Raw genomic sequence first — 20,084 nt, 5'->3', positions numbered from 1 at the left:
CTTGGATGGTGGGAAACAAGGCCAGGGGGCTGGGGGTTAAAGAGTGAATGGAGGGCTTCCCTGGTGGCGCAGTGGTTGAGAGTCCGCCTGCAGGTGCAGGGGATGTGGGTTCGTGCCCCGGTCCAGGAAGATCCCACATGCCATGGAGCGGCTGGGCCCGTGAGCCATGGCCGCTGAGCCTGCGCGTCCGGAGCCTGTGCTCCGCAACGGGAGAGGCCACAGCAGTGAGAGGCCCGCGTAACGCAAAAAAAAAGAAAAGAGTAAATGGAAAAACGTTGTGTCAAAATTGGTAGGTTGGATCCACATATTGATGACCACTTACTTTCTCCTGAGACACAACTAAAATGGGAAGAAAAAAAAAACAGCTTAAACCTTAACCTGCAAAAACAATGAACGCAAGAGAGACCACAGTGGATGAAATTTGATGACTACAGATGAGAAATGTGATGACATTTCGGGAGTGGGAAAACAGACAGAGAGCTAGTATCTGGCTTCATAAAAGAGAGGAAGAGAGACCCTCTCCGAGGCCACTTGGGTTAATGGTGGGGAGTGATTTACCCCCGGGAACCCTGAAAACCACAGGGCTGAGGCACCTGGCAGCTTGGAGAGCAGGAGTTAGGCTCCAGGCTGATACAGGAAGGTTGTTTGAAGCCTCTACCAGAGGAATTGTCCCTAATTTCTTCTGTCATTTATAGCTGGGTCACTGATTCCCTGATTCCCACAAGAAACCAGAGAATTAATCTCTGGAGACAATGAAACCCTGGAACCCCTAGCAGAGAGAGGTCATGGATGAGGCTCTGTGCCCCAAACGAAGGGATTAGTGTGGCTCACAGCTCAAGCCCCCTCCTATCTCCTATCTTACCGGGACGCCAGTAGTCAGGTGTGTATGCCCCAACCAAGACACTGAAAGAGCTCTCCAGGCACAACGCAGAGTACGAACAGTGGTGGTTTGTACTGGGGCACTTTAGCTAGATAGGAACTACACTTAGCAGAATCCCCTTCCCTGTGTGCTTCTGGGGTAGGGTGACAAGAGGGGTAAGTGTGAAGTCTGGAAAGAAGAAAAGGCAAGCAGCCTCCGTTATACTCTGAACGAGGCACCACTGCAGCCCCCACATGCTGTCACTGATCTGCTGGCTCACCCTGCTGCAGGGCAGCGCCTGCAACCCCACAGATCTTCAGCCCCACAGATCGCCTCCAGCTTCTCCGAATTCTCGGTCATACACGTACACAGCTCTTTGGCGAAATGCTCCAGCTTCTTTGGTAGGTTACCTGCATCACTAAGGTTGAGGTGGCCAGAGGCCCCATCGCAGACACCCCACCCCCTTTCCCAGATTACAGAGGAGGTTAGGGAGATGAAGGAAGAAGTCCTCGAGTCAAAGCTGCCTAGAAGAGTCCCAAGTACCCCTCCTGGGCTCAGTCCCTGGAGCAGGAAAGCGTGGCCCTGAGGTCAGCGCAATGATGGACCAGAGCCACTAGCAAACTGCACTCACTGCAGTGGGAGATCTGAGAGATGCGTTCTCAAGGGCGCCACAAAGGTGTCATCAGCCAGTAGGGTAGGGGGGAGACCTGTGGTTTTCCTTCTTCCTACGCTCTGTATTGGTTTCCTAGGGCTGCCATAACAAAGTATGAAAAGTGAGGTGGCTTAAAGTAACAGAAGTTCATTGTCTCACAGCTCTGGAGGCTAGGAGTCCAAGTCAAGGTGTCAGCAGGGCCATGCTCCCTTTGGAACCTGTAGGGGAATCTCTCCTTGCCTCTTCCTACTTCCGGTGGCTTGCTGGCCATCTGAGACATCTCCTGGTGTGCAGCTGCATAACTGTATATGGTTGGATTCGAGAATTTGTTTTAACTTTAGCTTCACTTCTTTATGTTTCAGGTTTTAAAGCTTCCATCCATAAAATGAGAGAATTGTGTTAGCTTTTTAAAAGGATTAACAAAACAGCGATAACAACAAAAACACTCCGTTTTTCGACAAAATGTCTGGGTTCCCTCTCTTCGCCAAGCACAGTCCTAAGCCTAAGGACATTCCAGTCACATCACAGGCACACACTCTGCAGCTTCATGAAGTTTACAGTAAAGAGGGGAAGAGGGTCAAAAATATTCAGAATAAATAAACGGTGGGACATACATACAGTGAAATGCTACAAAATGCTAGTAAAATAAAATACTATTACACATGCCCATCTGGGTGCCTCTTACAGCCACAATGGGGAGCATCTGTAAGAAGTTCAAGAATAGGAAAACTAGCCTACGGTGATAAAAGCTAAAAAAGAGAATCATTTATGGGAGAGGAGAGCACAGCCTTCTGGGACGTTAGAAATGTTTTGTGCTTAACCTGGGTGGTGGCTCCTTGGATTTAGACATATGTAAAAATTCTTCAAGATTGGCCGGTTCGTTGGGTGTATGTTATACCCCAATACAATGTTAACAAATGTCCCTATATAGAGTTAATCATTTGCAATAAGTGCTACCAAGAAAAACTAGTGTCCTACAAGGGCACCTGATCTGATCTGGGGGGTGGGGTCCAGGATGGCTTTCCCAAGGAAGTCAGAAGTAGAAAAGAGGGGTTCACAGAGGTGAACCTGCGGGAGGTGCTGAGGGGAGAACAGCTTGACCTCTGGAAGATGGGAAGGGGCGCCAGGGAGGCTAGAGCCACAAGAGGGAGTGTGTGAGGCAAGCATGAGCAGACTGGCTTGGGCCAGAGCCGGCAGCTACTTGTAGCCCGTGTTAAGGTGTTGCACTCAGCTCTGGGACCTATCGAGGGGCTTGCAAGGAGAGGCACATCACAGATTACTTAGAAAACAGTGGATGTCCAATTCAGGTACTCTTTCTACTGGCTGAGTTGACAACTGAGGATCTCTTTATAGCAATACTTTATTGTTCAGTTTGCATTTAGGGGGAATCCCCTCATTTCATAGAGACCCCCTCATTTAATATAACTTCTCTTCCACTTTTCCTGCCCATTCTTTACAAGACAACAGTCCCGCTGCGTAAGTCTCTGACATACATACAGGATCGTGCATGCACGCCTCTCCCAGATAGAGCCTTTAGGGTGGATTCCACCTAAATGTACGGATCAAGACCCTCTTGCATCACCAGCCGGCACGGTCCTCAGAGTGCACCATGGCCCAGGCAGGCTTCCATGGGAACACCAGTGTTCCACGAGGCATCAATTGGTATCTGTAGTCAAATACATTTGTGAAATACACAAAGCACACAGTTCTTCTATGGCAAGATTCCTCCAGGTGTGACTTTCTAAGGCGGGGTGGGGTGGGACACAATACACCACATTTCTAAACTTATTTGACCCATGGAGCCCTTTCGTGGGGTGAACAAGTTGAACAAGTCAAGGTATTACTCGATGAAACACACTGCGGGAAATGGTGATCTGAAGTCTGACAGCACAGTGCTTTGGCACTCCTTACTAATTAGTGATTGATTCATTACAACAAGCAAGAGCCTCCTTTATCTTAATTCATTTTTAGAATAAATATAAATAAATGACAGAAAACTGAAGTTGCTATTTTATTTTTGTCTTGCATCAAGGTCTAATTCTTTCTTCAACATTATCTGCTCATCTTCTGCATTTGTTCTTTTTTTTTAGATGTTGGGGGTAGGAGTTTATTAATTAATTAATTAATTTTTGCTGTGTTGGGTCTTCGTTTCTGTGCGAGGGCTTTCTCTAGTGTGGCAAGTGGGGGCCACTCTTCATCGCGGTGCGCGGGCCTCTCGCTATCGCGGCCTCTCTTGTTGCGGAGCACAGGCTCCAGATGCGCAGGCTCAGTAGTTGTGGCTCACGGGCCTAGTTGCTCCGTGGCATGTGGGATCCTCCCAGACCAGGGCTTGAACCCGTGTCCCCTACATTAGCAGGCAGATTCTCAATCACTGTGCCACCAGGGAAGCCACTGCATTTGTTCTTTGGATGCTCATTCATCTGCATCGGCTGTAGACTATTCTCTTCCCTGATAATTTGAAGTACCTAAAAAACTTCCACCAACTCTTTATATCATTTGAAAGAAAGTTGATTGCTCTTTAACCCTTTTCAGAAATTACCATAAAGCTAACTGGACTCAAATTCCCATCCTATCACTGATGACACATAAGATAATGTTTTTCATATCTCAAGTCCAAAATCATGTTATCTGTTGTAGACAATTTTAGTGGAACAGATTGCAAAAGTATATATATATATATATAAATGTTAATTCTGCTATAGCTGACATATTCAGAATTTTTGGTATTCAACCCAAGCTTTGCATTTTCTTTGCAATTTTCAAAATGCAGAGCCTCACATTCTCTTTCAAAGGCTCTGGTATCATCCAGAAGCAATTATGAAGAAAAACGAAATTACCTTTCGTCATTCTATCTTCTCCCGGACTTGGAAAGGCAGACTGACAATGAGCTGACAATTATATGCAATCCACTTTCAGTTAATTTCACCATAAATTGAGGCTGAGGACTGCTGACAAATAAAATATACTATTCATCTGAAAACATTCTCTTTGGGGCTTCTGATCTCCAATCTAGTTCATTAGTGGTCACGATCAAACTAAGTTGAGAATTGATTTATGCAATAGTTATCCTTCTGCAATAATTAATTAGTAAAATAATACTTTGGTGGAGATTTGAAAAGGAGCAGTTTCTTAGGCTCTGATAAAATAGAAAACTTTTAAAATAATTATGAGGCAGTGTCCCTAAGGGAGGAGATATGCATTGCTCTTGCCCATTTCCACAAGCCACTAGACTTAAATCACAGTCAGAGATAGCTCCTTGAACGTCAATTCAGTTCATCTAACAACTTTTGGTATGTACTATGTGCTAGGCACATACAATGCATACAGCTACGTCTTGGAGTATCACAGAAATGGAGCATCCTCAATGAGTGTCCACGGGCAGGTAGCCATGTATACTATTAACTGTCCTAATAAATGTTGTAATAGACATAAGAGCAAAGTGTTTTGCAGTCATAGAGGCTTCAGGGATTAATTCTGCTTGAATCATTGGGGGATGCTTCATGGGAGACAGGGGCATTGGAACAGGTCCTAGGACAATGGGTACATTTTTAATTGGCTGAGATGAAGCACTGTGGGCTGGAGGGAATGCAAGTTCAGTTCCAGGCAGAGGGAACAGTATAAACAATTGCAAAGAACTAGGATGATTCCAGGCGGGTTCTGAGAAGAGGTGAGAAATCTAGGGTGGCTGTGGGAGGTTAGGAGAGGAGGACATGTTGGAACGAGATTGTGAAGGGAAAACAAACTCCTCAGACTATTTCTAATACATGGGTTTTTATATCAGGGGGCTGCATTGTTCACATGATAAATCAGATGGCAGTGTCATGGGATGAAAGAGTGCTGGAAGGTATTGTAATTGTTCTGCCGAGAGGCAATAAAAAATTTTGGGAGATGAAAATACAGATGCAAGGAACAGAATCGGGGAATAATCTAGTGCATCCCTTTAAAAGTCAAGGCACAGTGAGGTCTGAGGTTGGAAGGATATTGTGGGCATTGAAATCATGGAGGTTGTGAGCCAAAGATGGTGAGGAAAATAAACTATGAATTAAATGCTGACGTCTTAAAGGAGGGTGGGCAAATCTTGGAAGGTGATAGAGGAGGATGATATCTCTTCACTGTTCGGCTCATTTATTCATTTAAAAAACCTGTCATTGAAAACCTACTCCACTGGGCATTGGGAATACAGACACCAACAAAACACATTAAGTCACCAGCTTTGATCAAAGAGGAAACTTATTGTCTTCAGGCAGAGGAAGGTTTCAAGGTTAGTTAGAAATTTAACTGAGCATATTTTTTTTTTTTTTTATGGTACGCGGGCCTCTCACTGTTGTGGCCTCTCCCGTTGCGGAGCACAGGCTCCAGATGCACAGGCTCAGCGGCCATGGCTTACGGGCACAGCCGCTCCGGCATGTGGGATCTTCCCGGACCGGGGCACGAACCCGTGTCCCCTGCATCGGCAGGCGGACTCTCAACCACTGCGCCACCAGGGAAGCCCCAACTGAGCATATTTTTACACCAAACAGGTTCTGCTACAAAGGAAGCAAGGAAGAATGGACGTCACAGGTGACTAGCAAGTACATTTTGCATGTTTATGTTTATTCTATTCCCCTGGTTGATTAAAATCTTACTGGAGTACAGAATTCTAGGTTAAAAATAATTTTTCATTAGAATTTTGAATGTGTCGCTCCATTTTGTTCTAGCTTCCAGTGCTACTGTTGCAAAATCATGCCATTCTAATTCTCATTTCTCTGTGACCTGGTCTTTTTCTCTGTAAAATCTTGGCATCTTCTCTTCATCACTAGTGTTGTGAAATGTCATTATACTGTGCTTTGGTGTGAATCACTTTTCCATTCGTTATGCATGGCATTTGGAGGGTCTTTCTAATCTGGATACTCTTTTATTATATCTTTGAAAATCGCCTCCCCTACTGTCTTCTATTATGATGTCTGACCTCCTGGACATTTCCTTTGCTCTATCTTACAACTCTTCTATTGATTTTTAATCAGCTATCTTTTTTTAATTTCCAAGGGCTCCCTTTCATATGTGAATTATTATTAATTATAATTAGTAAATATCTATAATTGTAATTGTATAAGTACAGCATACAAGGCTGTGAAGTGAGGTTTTTTTAAAAAAAATTGGGGTTTTGGCTGAGGTTTAAAACCTAGAATGTAATGTACCCCCATATTCCAAAGAAAGATGCTAGACCATTCATATAAGACTCACTATGAGATCGTGAAACAGGTCCTGTGCCCTTAGCCTACCTTCCACCTCTATGCATATATGAAGAGAAAGCAAGAAAGAGGAAAGGAGGGAGGGAGGGAGAGAGACAGAGAGAGAGAGAGAGGAAGGAAGGAAGGAAGGAAGGAAGGAGGGAAGGAGGGAGGGAGGGAAAAAGAAAGGCTGGAGATTCTTCAAAGTGAGTCAAGATTTTTTTAAATAATTATACGTGGGAGTGGGAACATTTTAAGCTGATGCTTGTCTCTACCCCTCAGGCCCAGCAAAGGGAAGCTTCTCAACACACACTCAAGACCCTGGGATTCTCTGCCATGGGTAGAGACTAACATCTTGGGCCCCAGCCAGCTTCTGCTGAGCTGCAGACACCTGTATGTCTGCTCTATGCTTCAACCTGGGCAGTCGGGCAAAGTGTGGGAAGAGAGTGCTTTGGGGGTGAACTAGACCCATGTTCTCTGGACTTAGGGTGTCTGATGGGTGGGGGGTGGAGAGATTAGTGCCTTCTAATCACCTGAGGCTACCTGGTATTACCTGTGTAGAACAAAGAAGAGACTAGAGTGGGAATAGTCTATAAACTTTCATAGTTGGATTGGATGGAGATCCACGAGTTCCAGGAACTAAGTGGAAAACCAGGAAGGTGAGAGTGAGCTTGAGAGGACCCCCCACCTAACAGTTATGCACTAGCAGAATGAGCTTTCTTCAGGAGCACATGGAAGGAGAATAGAGGGAACTGCATGAGATGTCAGCAGCATGGTGTTTCCCCCAGTGAAGTGTGGGGAGAACAGAGCAAGTTCACAAGTCCCACGAGACAGTTAGCAAAAAAATACTACAACAGTATGCTCACCAGAAGGGATCAGCTTGGGGCACCTGTCACACAGAGGCATCAGTGACAGGCATAACAGCCCAATCAAATACAATTTTCCTCTTCTAATTCTGGTTCCCCTTGGGCATGACACTGGGAGGGGCTGAAGCATCAGTTAGTGAATGTGGGAAGAAGTGGGGTGAGAGCAATAAAAGAATAGTCCATGGGGCTCCCCTGGTGGCACAGTGGTTGAGAGTCCGCCTGCCGATGCAGGGGACATGGGTTCGTGCCCAGGTCTGGGAAGATCCCACATGCTGTGGAGCGGCCGGGCCCGTGAGCCATGGCCGCTGAGCCTGCGCGTCCGGAGCCTGTGCTCTGCAGCGGAAGAGGCCACAACAGTGAGAGGCCCGCGTACCGCATTAAAAAAAAAAAAAAAAAAAAAAAAAGAATAGTCCATGAACCCCTGCTTCCATTTTGCAGAATTCCAGGTCAGATTCAAGCTAGGAAGGGGGAGAAGGTATGAAGTGGATGAAAGACTGAAGATTAGATTAGACTGGACTTTTTAATACCTGACAAGGAGACGATTTTAGCCTCCCAAAGTGCCCATAAGAGCCTTAGAATCTGCACAAGATCTGATCCAGATGGGGGGGAAAGGAACTCTAACAGAGCAACTTTAAAGAAGATGGGTGGGAGGAAAACCAGGTTTCTTCCTGTTTGCAGCTTATCGAGTATAACCCATTTACTGAACTGGTTATAATAGCTTTTTTTGGTTTCCTCTTCCATTCTTTTTGTCCTTGTGGAATCATACTTTTACTCTCATACTATCTGGATACTAGGACAGAAAGAAGATGGACACATGTGTCTAGTCTAGTCCCTTTTTTAACCACAAATCAATGCAACTGCATTTTTTTACACCAAGAGCTCTTTTTCCAAGAATGACTAAGTTGACCTACTGATATTTGAAATGAGAAATCAATAGATGATAAGACAGTCCCAAATTCCCATATAAATATTGGGTGTATTTCACTTACATAAGCTTACTCAAGAGTACAGTTATAACTGTGGTCCATCTGAACTCTTTTCTCCGAAAGGATAATCACTGTCACATCTGCCACCTGGTGGCCATTCTGATGCACACGTTATGCTAATATTGCACACCTGGCCTACATCTTTTCATCCATCCATCCATCCATGGTGCACTTGTTCCAGGCAGGCTCTGGGCATTAAGATAAACAGAAAACACACAGCCCTTGTCCTTCCTTGAGGAGCTGACAATCTAACGGGGAGAAAAACATGCACTTTTTAGGGAGATTTGCAAGAGCTAAGGCACTAAGGTTCAAGTCTGTATTTTCAACTTTTTTTTTTTTTCTCATCTGGCTTCTTCCCTGCAATTTAATAAAAGATATTCCAGTCCCTGCTGTCTCTTAACAAAGCCAAAGAAACAAACTCTCCATCAATCACGTACCCCTGACCATCTTATTTCTTTCCTTCAATTCATAACCAAGCTTCTCCACAGAGGAGTCTACACCCTCTGTCCCCTTTCTTGCCGCTAATTCACTTTAAAGTTTTTCTTTATTTCATTTTTAATATATTTTACTATAAATAGCTAAAATATGCAGAAAATAAGAATAATAAAATTGCCCATGTATTTATTACCCACCTTTATCAAATATTGACATTATATCATATTTGCCTTAGATCTTCTTTCCCCAGGAAATAAAACATTACAGATAGAATAGATGATCTCTGACCCTCCTTCCCACTCCTTTCTCTGCTCCATCTCCCCCGACCCCGAGAGAATCACAGTCATGAGCATAATTCCCAGGCAGGCTTTCACACTTTTACTACATATTTATGTATCCAGAAGCATTGACTAATATTATTTTGAATGTGTGTAAACTTAGCAAATCCTTATGAATGTTGCTTTTCTTAAAAATTCAACTTTATATGTTTCACAATTATCCATCTTCAAACACATAACTCTAGTTCATTTTCACCCCTGGATATTAAACCAGGGCGATATCCCAAATTATATATATATATATATATATATATATATATATATAATATATATATCCATCCTTCGTTTGATGAATATTTAGGTCATTGTATTTTTCTATCTCAAAAAATGCTTGCCATGGGCTTCCCTGGTGGTGCAGTGGTTGAGAGTATGCCTGCCAATGCAGGGGACACGGGTTCGTGTCCCTGTCCTGGAAGATCCCACATGCCGCGGAGCAGCTGGGCCCGTGAGCCATGGCCGCTGAGCCTGCGTGTCCTTGTCCACATATGTAGTTCTTGAAAAGAGGATCCTCTGTCCTGCAGCTGGAAAGTGAGGAGGAAACTCCCCAGGCGTGTTCTCTGTTGAGGGTCTTTGCCGGTCCATCACATCCTCTACTCTCAACAAGAAATGTCACTACCCGAAGCACTAGATTCAGCCCTCTATCCACACAGCCTGAGAACAGAAGTGATTTACCTTCCAAGTTGATCCCACCTTGTGCTGAGTCCAATTTTGAGGATCCAGAACTGCAACAAGATGATTTTTTTCTCTCTCTACTAATTTAATTCTGATTTCTTTTTCTCTTACTTTTATTGCTATTAAGTAAGGGTTTCAAAAAGAAGCCTGTTAGAATTAAAATTTTTAGGATGATGTTTTCTAATTTTAGATTATTTAAATGTGAATCTTATAAGCTGACGACTTCCATGTCATTGTTTGCAGGTAGAGTAAATAGAGCAGTTTTGTTGTTTTAACAAATCCAATCAAATAATCCAGAAACACTGCAGCAATCATTTGTCTTTGCCAAGAAACATGAAGGGTCTTAGGAGAACATTTCAGAAATCTACAACATAATTGTAAATCTTACTAGTAAATTATTTCCATTTTATTTGATTTCAAGATAATGAAAGCATAATATGCCTTTATTTAAGACTATTTAAGAATTCTCTCCTACTGATCCAGGAAAACATCATTTTTTGGACTCTCTTCTAAAGTAATTTTGGACCTTTTTCATTTAGCTTCACACAGAAACTTGATGGAACTGTGGTTCCTTGGATAACGTTACATAAACGCACTTTATTTAGAAATACATTTCCTGAGTCAATTGTTTTCTCCCCTACCGTTTCCAGACGGTGTAAGGGCTGGGTTTAGGCTGTTGCTGTTTACTGAGTCCCCATAACATGAACAGTAGTAGGAGTTTTACATGAGCAATCTTGTCACTGGGGAACATTTGAAACCCAAAGTCCATTTCTGTGAACCAAGGGCTGAACTGACTCCAGGGACAAGACGAACGTGCTTATGAAATACTTTTTCTTCAAGCTCTCTGATCGCTGTCCTTGTGCTTAGGTGAAATCCGAACACCTTGGGCGGGGGGGGGGGGGGGGCCCTCAAGGCCCTGCGTGGGCGGGGCCCCTCCACCTCCCGCTCTCTGAAGTCCAGTCCCTCAGGCTCACCCAGGTACCCTCTGCTCTGCCCGCGCACATCCCTCAGCCCCAAACGCTTTCCCCTGCGGTGTCTCTTACTCCACCCCAGCTCTTAAATGGATATCCCTGGAGAACATCTCACTGACTTCCCACTCAAAGCCATTCGTCCTTCTCATCCCACCTTTCAACCTGCCATGAATGGCACGCATTTCACCTGCAGTCACGTATCTTTGATGTGATTACTTTTCGTCGTATTAGTCTGTATTCTTTTTGTTGTATTATTTTGATGTATTATTTTTCTGTGCACGTTCATCTCACAGCTCCATTTTGTTCACTTACTGTACCCAGTGTTTTTCCGTCAGAGGTTTGGGGGTGCTTGTGGCATCTGGAGAGACAATTCTCCCTTGTGTGGTGCATTAGTCAGACTACGCTGTGATGATGATGTCAGCAAACAACCGCCAAATCTCAGCGCTCACACTGATACCCCACTCATGGGGCTGGCTGGGCTGGGTCTCAGGTCTTCTCCCTTCTCTGTTTCTCATGGAGGGACCCAGGCAGAGGGAGCCGTGGCTGCCTGGGTGTGTTCTCATAACGGTTGGAATGAACAGAAGGGCTCTTAGCCTCCCCACCCAGAACTGGCACAGTCTCGTATCTTCCCTCATTCCTCCAGCTAAAGCAATTCTTTTTTTTTTTTTTTTGCAATTTTCAAAACATTACTTGATTTTTTCTTTTTTTTTTTTTACATCTTTATTGGAGTATAATTGCTTTACAACAGTGTGTTAGTTTCTGCTTTATAACAAAGTGAATCAGTTATACATATACATATGTTCCCATATCTCTTCCCTCTTGCATCTCCCTCCCTCCCACCCTCCCTATCCCACCCATCTAGGTGGTCACAAAGCACCTAGCTGATCTCCCTGTGCTATGAGGCTGCTTCCCACTTGCTATCTATTTTACGTTTGGTAGTGTATATATGTCCATGTCACTCTCTCACTTTGTCCAGCCAAAGCAATTCTTATGACTCAAATTCAATACAGGAAACTTGACATCCACAATGGCTGGGTGCTAAATTGTTGGTAATGACTCTCAGTCACTGTGAAAACTGCACATGCCCCTTGGGTGCTGAATCACAACTTCCAACCCCACTGAGAACCCTTCTCCCTGCCTGGCACACAGTAGGCACTCAATGGATATTTGGTAACAAATTAACTTTGCCAAATTGCCCTCCAAAACCCTTGCAAAACCTTAATGATGAGGGAGTGTTATGGCATTAGTTCAATGTCCTCAAAACATTAATTATGACTTCCGTGCAAAGGTTATAACTCACGTGAGGCTGAGAATATTTTTCATATATACAGTGACAATTCCTTTGAGTAATTCCCTATTCAAGTCTTTGGCTCATTTTTCTATTAAACTTTTCTTCCTCATTTGCAAGAACTCTTGCCACTGGTAATGAATAGTTTTCCAGTTTGCCTTTTAAATGTTTTAATGAGTTTTTGACAGGCAGACATTGCTAATATTTATATAGCCTCATCTCTTACCCTTTTCTTTCCTGGCCTGCTGCAGTGAACGTTTTTTACAGGCAACATGATGTTGCACCAAAAGGACATACTCTGATGTATTTACCCATTCCCTTTTCATGGGCTATTTACATAGTTTCCAGGTTTTCCTCTCGTAAATAACATCATGATGAAGATCTTTGTGCGTAAGTCCTAAGAATGGAAGTATCACGTGCAAGGATATGTTGTAAGTTCTTGATACAGTTTGCCAAATTACTATTGATACCCTACTTTCCAGGTCCCACACCCCAGAACTTGCCACCCCAGGATCGACACTCCAGATCCTCACATCCTAGGCACCCGTACTCCAAGTCCTGCTGATGGACCCTTACTGGCCAGCTTTGTATAGCGGCAAGCAAGGCGAGAGGGGTAAGAGTGGGTCTGGAGGGGCAAAGAGAGGTTGTCCAGAACACCCTAGATGCTCCTTCTGCCTGGAAGGAGATCTTCCCATGGCACCTTCTTAAGATTTGGGTCTCCCTTCAAATGGCACCTGAAAGCCCTATACTGCCCCCTTCATCTAAAAGATGTACATGATGACAGATCTAAAAGAGCCTCTGACTCCAAAGATTCCCTATCACGTTACACTGTTTCTTTTTCGTGAAGAACACTTATTTGTATCCAATACTATTTTTTTTTACATCTTTATTGGAGTAGAATTGCTTTACAATGGTGTGTTAGTTTCTGCTTTATAACAAAGTGCATCAGTTATACATATACATATGTTCCCATATCTCTTCCCTCTTGCGTCTCCCTCCCTCCCACCCTCCCTATCCCACCCCTCTGGGTGGTCACAAAGCACCGAACTGATCTCCCTGTGCTATGCGGCTGCTTCCCACTAGCTATCTATTTTACGTTTGGTAGTGTATATATGTCCATGCCACTCTCACTTTGTCACAGCTACCCTTCCCCCTCCCCATATCCTCAAGTCCATTCTCTAGTAGGTCTGTGTCTTTATTCCTGTCTTACCCCTAGGTTCTTCATGACATTTTTTTTTCTTAAACTCCAATACTATCGTATTAATTTACATGTTTAATTTCTGTCATCATCTTGTCTGGTTTGCTAACTGCAGTATCTCCAGCACCAGGAACGAGTCTTTGGCACAGAGAGAGTGGTTGTCAAATTGGCCGCTCATCAAAATCACCTGTGAAGCTTTAAAAATCCACTTGCCTCCCCAATCATTTTACCAAGAAAATGTTAGATATCATTTTCTGCAGGAGATACAGAATATAAGAGATGTTCTCAAGCATTTATTCATTGCCGTGTAGCTGGATCCTCGTCAAGTCCTTTGTAAGGTAGCGAATAGAGTGTGGTTGTGAAAATTATGGAAATTGTTGGAATTCTTTAAAAAAAACTACCACGTTTGGGAAAATGCACTAGAAGAACTCATCCAAGTGTGTGTGTTTCCGTGTGTGTGTGTGTGCTGGGTTGTGTCCAGAAGCAGAGGAGGGTTAGGTTTGCTTGTATCCTCTGTGCCTCTATTTTTTACTATAGAAATGTGACATGCTAAATACAGGGTAGTGTGTTGTAAAACTTTACTGCATGAGAATAGATCAGCATACAACTAAGAATTTTCAGGAAGCACTCATTTAACTTAAAGACTCTTAGTTTGTTTAGGAATCTTAAATTTTGTATGCCACTGTAATTGATAAAGAAACAATAATAATGTAGTCACTGTAGTTACTACTGTGTTGCCCACGTACATATACCTGTATTGCTTTATAGATAAACAATATATTCCAAGGGAAAAAATTCAGTATTTATGCTTCTTTCCAGATCAATTAAACCAGAATCTCTGGGGTTAGAATTCAAGGCACTGGTACCTTTTAAAACCCCCTTGGTGATTCCAAGGTGCAGCCTAGTTTGAGAGCCACTGACGTAAAGGAACTCAGGAGTATTTGTTGGATGGATGGATGGATGATGGAAGGATAAAAGGATACTGTGAACCAGAAATTTGGGGCTCTAGTCCAAGCACTGCCAATAACATGCTATGTGCCCTAAATTGTATCGCTCTACTTTTCTAAACACCCACAGTTGCTGTCTAACTTCCTGCTTCAAGACTTCACAATTCCCCTTCTTGGTTACAGTAAGAGCCCTGGAGTGGAAGAGCTGGGAGAAACATGAGGACAGAATGACTGAGGCTTTGTAAAACTGTCACCCAGGATAAAGGTGATCCTAACAGGAAGCTCTTTACTGTAGCAACTTTTTACCTGGAAAAGGAAAGTATCTGTGGAGTTCCCGAGAATCTTGCACTTAGAAGAACATCACACATCTCTGTACTGGATGTGCAGAGGAGGGACAGACTGATCCTTAATCCCCAAATACCCCACTAGGGAGATAAAATGTGTGTATGGGTACCCTGAGCCAGAAGGAGGGGAGAGATGCATTTATCTGAGCCCTCACAAACCTCCTCTTCTGATATTATCTGTTTGAGGTCTTCTCTAAGGCAAACCTTAGAGAAGGTTTGGGCTACTCAAACGTTCTTTCTTTTTTTTTTAATTGTTTTTCTTGTGATGAGATGCTCTTTCTTTTTTTTCATGTTTATTTTATTTATTTATTTATTTATTTTTGGCTGTATTGGGTCTTAGTTGTGGCACGTGGGATCTTTGTTGCGATGCACGGGCTCTTTGTTGCAGTGTGCAGGGTTCTCTCTAGTTGTGGTGCATGGGCTCCAGAGCACGTGGGCTCCGTAGTGGCATGTGGGCTCAGTAGTTTTGGCACGGGGCTTAGTTGCCCCATGGCATATGGGATCTTAGTCCCCTGACCAGGGATCGAACCTGCGTCCCCTGCATTGGGAGGTGGATTCTTAACCACTGGACCACCAGGGAAGTCCCTACTCAAGCTTTCTTTTTCTTTTTCTATTATTTTTTATTGGGGTATAGTTGCTTTACAATGTTGTGTTAGTTTCTGCTGTGCAGAAAAGTGAATCAGCCATACGTATACATATATCTGCTCTTTTTTGGATTTCCTTCCCATTTAGGTTACCACAGAGCACTGAGTAGAGTTCTGTGTGGTATACAGTAGGCTCTCATTAGTTATCTATTTTATACATAGTAGTGTATATATGTCACTTCCAATCTCCCAATTTATCCCACCTCCCCTGGTATCCATACGTCTGTTCCTTACCTCTGTGTCTCTATTTCTGCTTCACAAATAAGTTCACCTGTATCATTTTTCTAGATTCCACATATAAGTGATATTATGGTATATTTTTCTCTTTCTGACTTACTTCATTCTGTATGACAGTCTCTAGGTCCATCCACATCTCTGCAAATTGCACGATTTCATTCCTTTTTATGGCTGAGTAATATTCCATTGTATATATGTACCACATCTTCTTTATCCATTCTTCTGTTGGACATTAAGGTTGCTTCCATGTCCTGGCTATTGTAAATAGTGCTGCAATGAACACTGGGGTCCTACTCAAGCTTTCTTGATTGTTGCCATGGCTATTTTGCTGGATTGTTTTTTTTTTTAATACAAATTTACTTATTTATTTTTTATTTTATTTTTGGCTGTGTTGGGTCTTCATTGCTGCGCACGGGATTTTTCTAGTTGTGGCGAGCAGGGGCTACTCTTCGTTGTAATGTGTAGGCTTTTCATTGCGGTGGCTTCTCTTGTTGTGGAGCACAGGCTCTAGGTGCATGGACTTCAGTAGTTGTGGTGCGCAGGCTGAGGAGTTGTGGCTTGCAGGCTCTAGAGCGTAGGCTCAGTAGTTGTGGTGCACAGGCTTAGTTGTTCTGTGGCATGTGGGATCTTCCCAGACCAGGGCTCGAACACGTGTCCCCTACATTGGCAGGAGGATTCTTAAGCACTGCGCCACCAGGGAAGACCCCCTGCTGGATCTTTAAAAAAAAAAAAAAAGGCATGCTGCCACCCTGACTCTGCTACTGTCACCCTACACAGACAGGATGGTTTCTTACTGGGAAAGATAGCTGCTCATGTTTATTTAAAACATTGCAAAGTCATTTACAACAGGGAAGTCCAGTGTGGCCTACCTGAGTCCTATTACTCTCCAGGCCCTATTCCCCAAGGTACTTTAAATACAGGTATTTAGGCTTGCTGCTATGTGAGATTATGCTACCCGTTCCCTAGGCATCAACACCTGTCTGGTCATTCAACAATGGCTACAAATTATCCACCTTTAGTTCCCCTCATCCTATACCATCTCAGGGAAGGACAATTTTAAGATTACAAAGATAACACATCTGGGAAGTTACGAGTGTGCGCACCTTAGACACTGAGTTTCACTGGCTTCACAATGGGTGAGAGCAAAATATCACACAACACAGTCAAGAGAGTTCCCATAGCACCTTAATTTGCATATTCAAATTACTGCTAAATACTGTTAGCAATATTTACCAACTACATTTTAGAAGGAAATGGTCATTCTTAGGATGCTTCCAACAATTTGTATACTCTGGTTCCAGAGTAATCTCTGTTCTGTCAGGATAAACTCGAGGAGGAGTACAAAAGGCACAAAGAATTTCTTCAAGGACAAACATTAACTGAGTACCTACTTTTTAAGATGCTGGGGATGCAGAGAGGAAAACACACACAACCTCTTTGATCTCAAGGGGCTCATAGCCTCACACTCCTCGCTCTGCCCCCTCCCCCCGCCCCACCCTACATACTCACAGAGGGAAGGATCTTCCCTACAGAAAAGTTTTCACATGTCACCTCTTTCTTCATCGCTTAAACAAAAACGGCTGGAGAAGCCCATTATGGAGCGGGTGCGAGGGGCTTGTGGCTAGGGACACCACTCCTTTACATAGTTGCCATCCTCTGGAACAGACAACGGGTGCTTCAGGTAAATGATGTAGCTAAAATGACGTCAATACCGGAGTCGCGTTCTCAGAGATGACCTTCTCCTCAGGAAGAACCCGAAACTGGGGATGGTGGGGGTGAGTTCCCGGGGAACACGCTGCACTGGCTCGGACACTGGGGAGGCAACGACCTGAAGAATCCTTCTTTGGGTACTCGGTTCCCTGGTCCGTATATCAAGAAGTTTGCCCAAGTGCGCGTTAATCATGGGACACCCCGATTCTGAGCCACAACGAGCCGGGTCTGAATCGCCAAGCTCATCAGTGCTCAAGCCTTGACCCGGAAGCAAGCGGGCTTCCGAAGTCCAGCTCGCGGAGAGGACCGAACCCACTTGGGGCATCTGATGCCCGTGAGAAGCAGAGACGGGACCCAGGATGCAAAATTTCCCCAAGATAGAAGAATAATTCCTTTTATAAAGCACCTCGAGGAAAATGCAGAGCCCCGGCGCGAAGCTCCGCAGAACCTGGAACTCGGCAGCCGGCCTGGACTGCAGCTCACGCTCCAGATCGAGTCCGGACCTCTCCCGGACCTGCCCTCGCGCAGGCGCAGTCGCGCAGCGCTCCCGCCCCAACGCGCATGCTCCGCCGGGCTAGGGAGCTCCCGGCCGGCGGCGGCGGCGGCGGCAGCGGCGGCGGCGGGAGGAAGTTACCGCTTTGCACTCCACCCCGGTAGCAGCTTCGGGGCTGGGGACAGCTTCCTCCGGACGCTCCGCGGGCTTTGCTGCCGCTGCACGGCAGTCCGACGAGATCATGGGGTTGCCCAAGGGGCCGGAAGGCCAGGGTCTCCCGGAGGTAAGGAACCCCCCTCCCGCCCTGACACGTCCGGGTTTCCGAAAGAGGGCCAAGCCCACGGGGCCGGCTGCGATTAGGGCGCCCCGCCCCCTCTCTCAGGTGTGTCCGCCGCCGGGAGCACCGGCCCTGTCCGCTGGGGGCCGAGCAAGTGTGGGCGTGGGCGGGGACAAACTTCAGCCGGTGCCGGGTCTCCCGGGACGGAGGGAACCTTCCCAGCCCAATACCTGCGCCGACGCAGCACCAGGCCCCGCGGGGCCTGGGGTCCCACCTCTCCGGCTTCCCCCGGCAGTGTCCCGCGATCCCCGGCGCCACTCGGCTCGCCTCGAGGACAGGGGGTGCTGCGCCCAGTAGTCACGAGACGCGCGCTGGGACGGTCCGGGCTCGGGTTGTGCAAAGGGCGGTGACCTTGTGGCGCCGGCCGCCACCTCCCCGGGCCCACGGAGTCCTGGCGGCCGGCACCCGCCGCCTTGGTATCGGGAGGGAATGCCGCCCTGCGTTTGTCCCCACGCCCCGCCGGGCCGTTGGGAGGAAGTTTGGAAGCCGTGCGGAGTGGCCGGGCGGAAACCGTCGCTGCTTCTCCAGAAGGGAGGTGTTTGTTATTAAGTACTCACTTGGTCCTGAGGGACAGGATGATCAACGGTTTCTGTATTTACATACACATTACCTGGAAGGAGAGGAAAAGTGCATTTCCTTTTGGCTGCAAATATCACTTAGATAGGTGGTTTGCATAGGTGGTTTGCATCTGTCCTCTATTCCAATTGATTTGCTCAAAAGCTAGTCTAGTTTACTAGATTCCTGAAAGAAATGGAATCCACGCTGCACCTCTGTCCCCTTTCTAGGGTTCTGAAGCAGGCATTTGTCAGAGGGACTGATTCCTTGACATGGTGCGTGGTCCCTTCACACTTAGCTGCCTGTGGCCAATCTTGCTTCTTTTCCCCTCTCCCCGCATCCTTAGTTCTTAAATCCCACTAGTACCACTAATTGAGGGATCACTGTTCTGTGCATAAAAGCTGGAGGTGTACTAATGGAAGGACAGACTTAAGCTGTCAGTGTGTGCTCCCAGAATGCAAATCCATTTTGTTATCTCCAGAAAACCTAGCAAGTTTTCTGACGTTTTCATTGTCCCACTGTACTACCAGTAGAGTCTTTCTAAAATAAAAAGCAACTTGCCCCTGTTTGTCCTTTGTTTAACCCTTCACTATCAGGAGACTGGGTCTAATTTGTCACTTTTCCAAGTTCCTGGCAATTGGGAGGAAAACAGCGTGAATATAATAATCCAATTATTATCACTTCGTTCAAAGACCAGTACATATGAATATGTCATTAAGCTGTCACTAGTCCGGTTAATTCATTAAATTCAGTTTTGTAAGCCCTTTATTGTATGTATGTGAAGGATAGAGATATAGTTAGACGTGGCCCTGCCTTCCAGCTTATGTGAACTCCAGTATCAGACAACTGATAATTTAGTGTGCCTGGTTTAAGAGCTCACAGCATTCATCTTTATCAGAATTTTAGTTTTAACAATGGGATGTATTACCCAGCCTGGTGACTTTTTATGGCTTAAAGAGAGGATATTCTTTCATTCCCTGCACGTTAGCCAGTGACTCTTTTGCATTTTGTTTTAGTGTTAATCTGTGAATTGAATTTGGAGTCCTATTAACATTCTCCATTCATTGTCTCGTGCTAAAACGTTACTTCGCAGGGTGCATTGCAAAAGTACACTTCTCCATTCGTGGAGTGGATGGGAAGCATGGGCCAGGCACCTGCCATGGTGTGGGCAGTGGGTGCTCATTAGGTGCAGGCTGAGGCAGGGATGCCCTTCCCCAGATGTCTTGTCGTCTTCTTGGAAGCGTTTTCATGATAAATGATTGAACGAATGAAGGGTTCCTGTTTTACATCCCGGGAGTTTTAAGAAAATACTTATACCATCCATTTTCCTTTTCTATACTAT

At 45.0% G+C, this 20,084-nt stretch overlaps 1 protein-coding gene across 2 annotated transcripts in view; it reads left to right on the top strand.

Annotated features, from left to right (window-relative positions):
- The first annotated feature begins 17,951 nt into the window (after positions 1-17,951).
- The window catches only part of CCDC93 (coiled-coil domain containing 93), an 87,288-nt gene continuing 85,155 nt past the window's right edge, over positions 17,952-20,084 (top strand). The window contains exon 1 of one of the 2 annotated variants that reach the window (XM_030840406.2): positions 17,952-18,133. In XM_030840406.2, coding sequence (XP_030696266.1) covers positions 18,092-18,133 — 42 coding nt within the window. In that variant the 5' untranslated portion in view covers positions 17,952-18,091. The remainder of the gene's footprint in view (positions 18,134-20,084) is intronic. The other variant, XM_070046018.1, reaches the window with a different exon arrangement.

Source organism: Globicephala melas, chromosome 7, assembly GCF_963455315.2.
Source record: "Globicephala melas chromosome 7, mGloMel1.2, whole genome shotgun sequence".
Taxonomy (NCBI): Eukaryota; Metazoa; Chordata; class Mammalia; order Artiodactyla; family Delphinidae; genus Globicephala; species Globicephala melas.
The sequence above is the reverse complement of the archived record's forward strand: the minus strand, read 5'-3'. Positions and strand labels throughout refer to the sequence as shown.